At 30.4% G+C, this 11,167-nt stretch overlaps 1 protein-coding gene across 1 annotated transcript; it reads left to right on the top strand.

Annotated features, from left to right (window-relative positions):
• The first annotated feature begins 8,240 nt into the window (after positions 1-8,240).
• On the top strand, positions 8,241-10,887 carry LOC139839400 (benzyl alcohol O-benzoyltransferase-like). The gene is made up of 2 exons (XM_071829462.1): positions 8,241-8,704; positions 9,841-10,887. The coding sequence occupies exons 1-2, from the start codon at positions 8,258-8,260 to the stop codon at positions 10,777-10,779; spliced, it is 1,386 nt and encodes a 461-aa protein (XP_071685563.1). The 5' UTR covers positions 8,241-8,257; the 3' UTR covers positions 10,780-10,887.
• Positions 10,888-11,167: the final 280 nt, after the last annotated feature.

Raw genomic sequence — 11,167 nt, 5'->3', positions numbered from 1 at the left:
AAAGAAAAAAAATATATATATATGAACAAAATTGTGATTTTGATTTTTAGGAAGTTTTGGACAAATGTTACAACACAAAATTTGTTTCAAATAGATCCTATAATCTTTATAAATCTTCAATTTGACAAAAAACATTGAAACGATTTCAAATTTTGTGATGAACACGGGTTTGACTTTTTGAATTATAATCTTTGACTTAGAAATTACAACTCAACAAAACGAATTGAAACCTAAATTTTTGCAGAAAGTTCGTTCATAAAATTTCTAACATATCTGTACTTTTACATTTTAACAATTCATTCGAATTTGAGCTAATGCTCATCTCAGTCAACAATACTATGAACACTAAATTGACTTTTGAATTTTAGCTTGTTTTAGACTTTAATTATAACATGAATTGTGTTCTAAACCATTCATAGAAACTTTGTGAATCATCAATGGATCCAGAAACATCACTATGAGTTCGAATTTTAAGATGAACAAATAGGTTGACTTTTTGAAATTTATTTTTAACTTCAAAATTGGAAATTTATAGAAAGAGTTAAGAATTGAAAACTTACAGATATATTAATTAGATGATTCCTAATACTTCTGCATTAATAGAATTTGATGATTGTTTCAAAAATGAATTTTGGCCAAAAAGTGTGTAGTACGGAGGACCGTAGGTTAAAAAAAAAAAGAACTCTCCTCCTCAATTCTGATTTCAGATGAAGATGTTATAGCAATAATGTAGTCGACAATTCCAAGTAGAAGAAAACAAAATTTTTTAAAAAAAACAGATATCAAAAGATCACAGAATCGTACACATGAATTTTTATGTAATTTATATAATTAATATTAATATTTAATAATTATATTAATAATATTAATTTTTATATTACTAGTAAAAATAAAAATAAAATAAAATAAATAATAATGATATAAAAACGATAGTAATTATATTTATTAATGATTATAATAATAGATGGTATTATTTTCCAATAACTATAATAAAAATGATAATATTACTAATATTAATAATAATATTATTATTAACAATATTAATAAGAGTATTAATAATGATAACAATAATAAGTTTAATAATAATACTATAACAAAACCATTGTATCAATTTTTATAATTATGTATTTTACTTAATAATAATAACACTGATATTTATATTAAATATCTATTCTAATAATAGTAATGAGAGTAATAATAATGCTATTAATAATCAAAGTATTACTTAATAAAACCATGTTAAGATTAATAATGATATTAATAATAATATTGAAATAATACAAATAATAATAAGATTAATGATAAAAGTAATAATGATAATAATTTTAAATGAAAATGGTTATTATAATATATCGATTCAATTGTATCAAATTTTATACACACACACACACACACACACACACACACACATATATATATATATATATATATATATATATATATATATATATATATATATATATATATATATATATATATATATTATATAATATAATGATATTCATAATACCGGTATTAATATTAATATTTATTTTAATAATTAATATTCTAATATAGTAACTATATTTTATCTTATAGTTATATACATATTGATAATTCAACTTGTGATTACATTTACTAATAAATATATCCTATATTATGTGAATACATCTATTGAATATTTAATACTTATGTATTTTATAAATGTTATAATATAATAATTATTATTAGAAATCTTTTATATATATATATATATATATATATATATATATATATATATATATATAGATTCATAATAATATCATATATCTAATTATATATACTTATTCTAATGGTAACCTATTTAGCTTGTTATTTTACATTTTTAATTCTAATTGATTAAAGTATACGTTATTAATATTATATATGTACTTATATTTATATTTATATTTATATACATATGTTTACATATTTATTCATACACAATTATTCGTGAATCGTCGAGCACAGTCAAAGGGTAATTGATTACATGAACATAGTTCCAAAATTTTTGAGACTCACTATTACAGACTTTGCTTATCATTTTGAAATCATATAGAGATTAAGTTTAAATTTGGTCGGGAATTTCTGGGTCGTCACAACCATCAACTTTTGATTTTTGCTTGAACCTTCAACACGAAAGCGTTTCCCTTGATCGTCCTCTACGCGATAGTACCAATTAATTGTGTTTTAGAGGTATAATTTCATAACCCTAGATTTATAAAACTGAATTTTATTATGATTACATCGTATTATATGTATTATTGCTTAATTGATTGCGATTGTATGCGTTACTAGTCGTTGTAATGCTTGGTTTACATGTTTAGGTTAAATCACGAATTTAATTGGCATTCTACTGATATTGTAATCAAGTTTTCTGTAAATAAAAAGTATCTAGATGAAATATATCAAAAAATTAATAACTTTGCTCGCAAGAATCGCTTGATTTCGTTATGTATTGCTCTAGATATGCTTGTTTGAATTTTTGACATGTTATTGTGCTTAAATCATAAAACTGCAATTTGTGTGTTATGAACTGATTCATGAACTGATTACTATTTGACAAATAATTTAAAAACACTCAATTTGGACTAGGATATCATGTTGTTTGGATTTTTAAAACTCAGTTTATGCTTACTTAACCGTTTACGATAAAACTTGCTAAACAACGTTTTTGAATTGAGATAAACGACCACTTAACATGATTTATGGAAATTAAGCTTACGTATTTTGAAAATTTCATGATGATTAATTAATCTTTCATGTATACTTTATGTGCTAATTGTCTCTAGATGTCCGGATAATCGCACCCAAAAATGACTACCTGAACAGAGTCGAAACTGTCTTATATGCATAGATATTAGCTTAGCATAAAGTAGAAATTTATTTGGAACTTAAGCTTCTGATATGTTGTTAATTGAAATTTAAGGAGCATATCTTATTCACATGTTAACCTCCAAAAACTCTATATGCTATGTGCTTTATGTGTGCTAAAACCATAGGTCTGAATTCTGTCTAAATCAGAAAGTCCGAATTGATTGGCAAAACTGTACAAATTGGCTACATGAATTTCTTAAATCTTTTGACTGATTAAACTTTGGGATGTTTATGAAATTCTCCCAGTGGTCTAGTATGATTTACATTTCTCTAGATTAAATGAGAATTTTTATAAAACTGATGCGAGAGCAGAAACTGAACTAGAAAGAATTGCATGCTACATGAGTTCTAGGAATCGTATGATAACGTGTTTGGTCTTTTTATAAATCTTATGACATGTACTTGTGATATTGAGTTTATCATAATTTCTTGATTTGTAATTTGTGATTAATGCTTGTTCGTTTGCATGACTTTCGTGAACACTTACGGTAACCGAACTAGTAAACGTGAAATTGACGAACGAATGTTTGAAACTAATGATTTGACCTTGCTTTGACTTTGTAACATCATTGACATGACTTACTGATGTAGTTAACTTAGGTTGGCCAACTTGACCAAGTTTGACTTTTGTTTAACTTGCATGAACTAGTTGACTTTGTTTTGACTTTTACTTTACAAGCGCGTCGGTCTGAGCAAATAGGACAACTGTATTGTGAATTAACTTCTATATTGAAATAGACTTATGTAACTATATATTGATTGTCTAGGTTACACTACATCGTAACTTGTACACTTGATCAGTGTATGCCATATAGGGTAAAGGAAGTCATGTAGCACTTTAGCTATTCACAGGTTAAAGCTTTATATTCAAGTGCTCATAACAAATGTATAATTTATACTATGATTTGAACGAAATATCATGGTCTAACAAACGATAAAAGATTTACTAAACTTGTAGATTCACTCAACAATTTTATTAACTGTTTTCATTGTTTAATCTCAGGTTCTTAGAGGTATAAGTTTCCGCTACTTTGATGACTACTTTCTTGGTTACATGCTATGGATTGGAGTCCATCATATCTTTCTCTGAAAGATTTGTATCGTGTACTTCAAGCCCAAGTAACCAAAGCCGCTGGCTAAACGTATTTTAGCCGCCGGCTAAAGTGTCGGTTTTCGAAACTATAAATTGAGGTCGAATTTCACAGTTTTTCAATGTACTTTTCATTATTCACTTTCAAGTTACAAATAATTTAGGTTTTAGGGTTTATTTTCAAGTCTTTTATGCTTTTGAATTGAAGATTTATATTAAAGTATTGTTTTCTATTAATTTAAGGTACAATTCTTATTTATCTTACTTGCGACTTTTTAATTATGTTTACCTTTAATTATTCATGTTTCTGCCCGTCTACTATTATGAACTAAACGTTCATAGTGATTTTTTTTGGACGAAAACTAAAATTATCTGGGATTTCAGATGAAGCCGCCGGCTATGATGATCTTGACCGCCAGCTGGATCTCACAGAGTCGCTGACTTCGGGCTTCAAATTATGCAGTTTATGGTTTTTCTAGAACTGTGTAATTCTGTTTCTGTGATTGCTGTTTTATCTGTTTATTGCTACCATATTCTAGATCTTTATTTGCATGCTTAATGATTCGGTAATAAGAATTAGAATTAACTAGTAACTAATTCTAAGTATTCTTTTACTCGATTCATCTAACTTTTAAGATAATCACATCGAACTAAGTATTTGGATTGTATGGAATTTAGCTAAGGATCATGTGTAGTAATAAATTAGATAAACATTAATTATACTCATATAATAAACTCACTATTATTATCCTTAATCAAAGAACCCTAGTTATTTGGATTCAATTGTCAACTGCATGAAAACTTAGTCAAAGATTGATTTTCAGCTAGTAACTTGAGTTAATCTGGTTAGGCTTATTAGCAAATCTATTTGTCAGCCTAATTGAATGTCGGCTTAGTCCTCCCACAAGATTAAGGTGACATTTATCATGTGATTATATGAATACTATAAGTTAGGATATTAACTTTGAGCACCCACTTAGTTAGTATGTGCTTTAGGTCCTACTTTGTAAACTTTATGTGATATTTAGTTTAATCTTGTTTAAGGAATAATAATTGGTCTATGATTATTATTTTGCTAATTATCAATATGATAAATGAAATTATCTAATAATGAATCCCCCATAATTCATAAGTCCAAGTAACTACTTCCTTCTTAATATATTTAATTCAATTTAAATCATATTCTATATTTCTTGAGATAGTGTTATCAAAGTTAAAACAAGATAATCCACAATAATAATAGCTACTCTTAATTCTTTAATAAGAATTAGAATAAAGACCACTTATATCTGCTACCCAGTAGTCTCTTGGGAAGATCCTTAACTTACTGATTGCTATACTACCTTGTTCGAGTTTTGTTGCTCGTAAGGGTGTTAAAGTGTACAGTAAATTAAGATAATATAACTCTATAAGTTGAGACAAAGCTAAGCACTATAAGCACACACATTTTACACACATGAGAGTGCTTTTATGAAGATTGAAGATAAAAATGAAGCTCCAGATCTGTTTTGGGGTCGTGTACCCGACACATGAATAATTTACACTTAACACCCCTTAATTTCAAACTCTACAAAAATTGCACATAACTTACAAAGACACTGCGTGGCGCGTAGGTTCTCGTCCCGGAGCGTCGTAATCCTATCAGGCCAACCAGGGTGTTAGATAATCTCCCAGGTATTTGATCGAGAAATTATTCAGACCTTTTTCCTCACACAAGATTGGTAGTTGTTCAAGGGAACTTATAGATGATACTTCTCCTATCAGAGCTCTACTAAGCATTTATTCATTTTCTTTTTCGCTTCCAAGGTTTATAGTTCTCATCGTGTCAGCCTATTGATAATTAGGGATATCCCTTAAGTTTTTGCCGACTACATCAGTGAAACTTCTTCCATCACGAAGAGATTCATTTGAAACCCGATGATTACTGTGTTTGTCTTCCTTTCCTTTCCTTTCTTCTACTCGATGGTATGTTGTTGGTGTAGCCCTTTTCAAGCAATGGAACTTTGTTAGTGTTTAGATATGAAATGCTTCTCTCCCTCGCTTTTTAAACTTTCAAACTAGAGTAGGCAATCTGAATGTTACCGGGATTATTTACAAAGTCTTGCGTGATGTATGCCTTCGGGTCTCACGAAACCAAATCTATTGCCATTTGCAATTGTCTACCTCGCCATGTATATTTCTTTAACATTGCCATGTTTTTTTAATAGTCTCCATGGGTCAATTACCATCCAAGTTGTCAGAAAATTGAAGAACAAGAAGGATGTGATTGTTATCTGTTAAACCTGATCGATCGGTACCCAAATTCCTTGCCGTTGTAGCTTCCATGCGCCGCCGCCACACTCATTGTCAAACCATAGGGTGCAACTCTCTCTTTCCTTAATTTCTCTCTCATTATTCTGAAAAATAGAAGTATGTGATTTCACCCTTAGAGTGGTAAGAATTTTGTTATCATTATAAAAAGTTTTTGAAGTTCAAAACTTTATTAACTATTTTGAATGACTAGAGAAATGATCAAAACTTATTAGAAATAGCTCCATTTTAAATGTATTGTTTATTATTTCATTTTAAGATGTCCCAAATCAATTATCCACTCCTATAAATAGATAAATAATGTGATAAAATCTTTTGTGCCCTTACTTTATTCTGTTAACGTATAAAGAGTTGTATATTTCATTCATCATAATGTGGATACAATGGATAATATATGGGAATTTACCGTAACAAATACGGGTCTAAACCGTTACATGACAAACTAGATAAAATGGGCCTAGCCTGGCCTAGTGTCGTCTAACATATTCATATTCATGTAGGACAAAAAGAGAGATAATTAGTAAGAGATAAGACTCGAATGATAACAAAAGGGTATATGTAACATGTATTTTTTTTTAACTGTGTATTTTTTATCTGAAGACAATATATTTGAGACGGATGGAGTAAATAATAATACTGCGTAGAACTAATTAAAGAACGCTTCTAATTTTTTTTCTAGATAACCAGAAGAGATAATCTAAAAAAAGAAGTAATAAATGTTGCCTTTTTACATAAACTAGTAAAAGTGACCCACACGATGCCGCAGGGCCTTTCGGGTTGCATATTCATAGTTAACGCAACGTTTTGGATTTACAGAATTAAAAACGCTTTGTTACGGGTGTATTTGGATACACGTGGCTAGTACTTAGTATACCTAATGGCCTGTACGTTTTAAAGCCAGGAAGATTGCATTAAAAAAGAGAAACAAAACCATCGATATGATATAGGTAGTTTATGTTGTTTATTATAGGTGTATGTATATGTATGGAAGATGGTCCGAATTATTTAGCATTAATTGAAAAGGTCCGTTTAACGTATAGTTAGTTGTGACGGGTTCGCAGAATTATTTCGAGTTGAACGGTAGTCTTGGAAAAATTTTGCGCACGGCGAACGAGAAGATATATGTTGGTAAAAATTTGGGTGGAGGTTGATAATTAAAATAACGAGTATACATTTTGTACCCCTATTTTGGGGTTGAGATTGCAATTTGTTCAAAGTTTGGGGGTATTTTTTGTTTTTCTTCTTTGTCGATTTGAGTTTATCAAACGACGAAAAGTCCGATGGAGTTTAGTATGTAGGTAGGTAGTTTATGTTGTTTATTATATGTGTATGTATATGTATGAAAGATGGTCCGAATTATTTAGCATTTATTGAAAAAAGTCCATTTCGTGTATAGTTAGTTGTGACGGGTTCGTAAAATTATTTCGAGTTGAACGGTGGTCTTGAAAAAATTTAGCGCACGGCGAACGAGAAGATATATGTTGTTAAAAATTTGGGTGGAAGTTGATAATTAAAATAACGAGTTTACGTTTTGTACCCCTATTTTGAGGGTTGAGATTGCAATTTGTTCAAAGTTTGGGGGTATTTTTTGTTTTTCTTCTTTGTCGTTTTGAGTTTATCAACCGAACGAAAAGTCCGATGGAGTTTAGTATGTAGGAAAATACATAACTCGGTACGTCGTTTTTTTTATTATATTTCGTGTAAATTACAGTCCTTGCGAATTTTCTTACCTGATTGGCCTTTTTTGGTCTTACAACTTATTCAAACTATTCCATGAAAAATCACCATAAGTCCATACTAAAATAATAAAATTATATTAATCAAATAAATATATATTTTTCTCATCAAATGCAAGGAATCTTCGGTCCATGTACGTGGGGACACTTCTTGTAACAATACACTCATCACCACTCAAAACCTCTATAAATTCACACCTTTTACAAATTATTCAAACACAAACACCAAACACAACAAAACACAAGCATGGCACAAATCGACACTCCCTTAACTTTCAATGTCCGTAGACGTGCACCAGAGCTTATTAGTCCAGCGAAACCCACACCACGAGAACTAAAACCTCTATCCGACATTGATGATCAAGATGGCCTTCGGTTTCATATCCCAGGGCTTCAATTTTATCGTAGCGACCCAAAAATGATAAATAAGAATCCAGCAAGTGTGATTAGAGAGGCTTTAGCTAAGGTGTTGGTGTTTTATTATCCGTTTGCTGGCCGACTCAAAGAAGGGTCAGCCAGGAAACTGATGGTTGATTGTACTGGTGAAGGTGTGTTGTTTATTGAGGCGGAAGCTGATGTCACGTTGAAACAATTTGGTGATGCACTTCAACCGCCGTTTCCTTGTTTGGAAGAGCTTCTTTACGATGTTCCAGGATCAAGTAGTGTTCTAGATTCACCGTTATTGCTGATTCAGGTGAAAAATAAGTAATAGATTTATGTATGATATAAAAACAAAACTGAAGCAAAAAACTTACTATATCAAAATTCTCTCTTAGTTTATAACTTTAGACTGAAAAAACAGTTTACATGTTTTAGTGATTATACGCATGATCCATGACTCAACTATATTTTACATTTCCATCACTATCTTATTAACTAGTCCCACCGAAGACTAATCGAGTCATCATGCATATATAAAACTTAATTGCACGCTAAACTGTTACTGTAAATATTAGAGTTCTATTAAGGCAAACTTAGTTAATACGAGTAAATGTTATTCAAAGTAAGGTTATAATCTACTATGTACTTTACATTGACCATTAATCATAGTTATCTAATTAATAATCCTTTTATTTAATATTTTATTAGAAAATTAAAAATATGAAAATTATTGATTTTTAAACTTTTTTTTGCCTTGGTCTTGTGCTTTATTTTTATGCATGAACATACATGTACTCCGTATATATTACTCATTCCGTCCACTATAAGTCTCCATATTTAACTTTTAAAGTTTTTATTCTTTAACTTTGACCGTACGTATATTTATTTGTATTATATAATATTTGATAAAATTTATATGAATGAATTGAGTTTAAATGTGATTTTTTTATATAATTTCTACAAATATAACACGACATATAAAACAAGTTTGAGTGAAAGTTACTACTCTGTATTTTTAGATTTAATCAAACTTATTAGTTGCATCATGTATTAGTTCAGACTTTTAAAGGGTACTAATGTTTGAGTGAAGAATACGAAGAGGATAAAATATAAATTTGATAGCCATTCTGGCATGATTGGATATAATTTATAACACCAATAATATTCTTGCAATTAAATAGGTGTGAAACTTTATCCGACATTTATTTATAGAAATCATGTAGTGGTTGATACAACTCTTTTCCATTTATATAAAATCTTATATTAATCAACCCACAGTTGTCCTCATATACTACAAAAACAAAGGTCCGTCATGTCACATCATACAATGTAACTTGCATGTCTAGAAGTATTATAATTTTATCATACCCAGGAACAAATAACTACACTAGTACTTTCATAACGAATTATATATTTTAACATAGATTAAATTGTGTATATTGATTGTAGGTCACAAAATTGTTATGTGGAGGTTTTATCTTTGCTTTACGACTTAACCATACCATGAGCGACGCCCCAGGCATCGTTCAATTCATGACTGGGCTTGGTGAAATGGCACAAGGTGCATCAAGACCATCAACATTGCCCGTGTGGCAAAGGGAGTTGCTTTTTGCAAGGGACCCACCACGCGTGACATGTACTCATAATGAGTATATTGAAGTGGAAGACACTAAAGGCACACTCATTCCACTAGATGACATGGCTCATAGATCATTTTTCTTTGGTCCTTCCGAGATATCAGCGCTACGAAGATTTGTTCCATCATATCTCAAAAAATGTTCCACTTTTGAGGTCTTAACCGCTTGCTTATGGCGTTGTCGTACCATTGCACTCCAACCAGATCCCGAAGAAGAGATGCGCATAATTTGCATTGTTAACGCACGTGGAAAGTTTAATCCTCCACTACCCAAAGGATATTACGGAAATGGTTTCGCTTTCCCAGTGGCTATCTCAACGGCTGGAGACCTGTCCAACAAACCATTAAGTCACGCGTTAGAGCTAGTGATGAAAGCTAAATCTGATGTCACCGAAGAGTACATGAGATCAATAGCTGACTTAATGGTAATAAAAGGACGCCCCCATTTTACGGTTGTTAGAAGCTACCTTGTCTCTGACGTAACTCATGCTGGATTTGATGTTGTTGATTTTGGGTGGGGGAAAGCGGCCTATGGAGGACCCGCAAAAGGGGGAGTAGGTGCTATCCCGGGTGTCGCTAGTTTCTATATACCTTTTACAAATCACAAAGGTGAGTCTGGAATTGTGCTACCGATATGTTTGCCGAGTGTGGCCATGGATAAATTCGTTAAAGAGTTGGATAAGATGTTGGCTCAAGACCACAACGAACAAGTTCTTCAAGAACACAAGTTATTAGTTCTTGCTAGATTATAATTATCTTTCTTATTTTCTCGCTGCAGTTAATGGTTTTAAGAGTGCTTATGTATTATATGTTGTTCTTAATTGTGTTTTAGTCTAATAATATACTAAAGGATTGTATGACTCTTTGCTTTTGTTTTCTTGTATTTTTTTTTTTTCTTTTGTAATGAATTGAAAAGTTATTTTTAAGTAAGTAGCATTATTATAGATAAAATTTCTATAAAAAGCTTATGAGTAAGAATGAATCAAGATGAAAGCCTCATGAAGTTGAATAAATTCTACATTAATTAACATTTTTCTTATTTAATTAGAAGATTATAAATGGATTTCAATTACATCTTATATACTAAATACTAAGGGTGTGTTTGGACGAAAGTAGCTGGAGCTGGAGCTTATAGCTGGA

The sequence above is a fragment of the Rutidosis leptorrhynchoides genome, chromosome 4 (assembly GCF_046630445.1).
Source record: "Rutidosis leptorrhynchoides isolate AG116_Rl617_1_P2 chromosome 4, CSIRO_AGI_Rlap_v1, whole genome shotgun sequence".
NCBI lineage: Eukaryota > Viridiplantae > Streptophyta > Magnoliopsida > Asterales > Asteraceae > Rutidosis > Rutidosis leptorrhynchoides.
The sequence above is the reverse complement of the archived record's forward strand: the minus strand, read 5'-3'. Positions and strand labels throughout refer to the sequence as shown.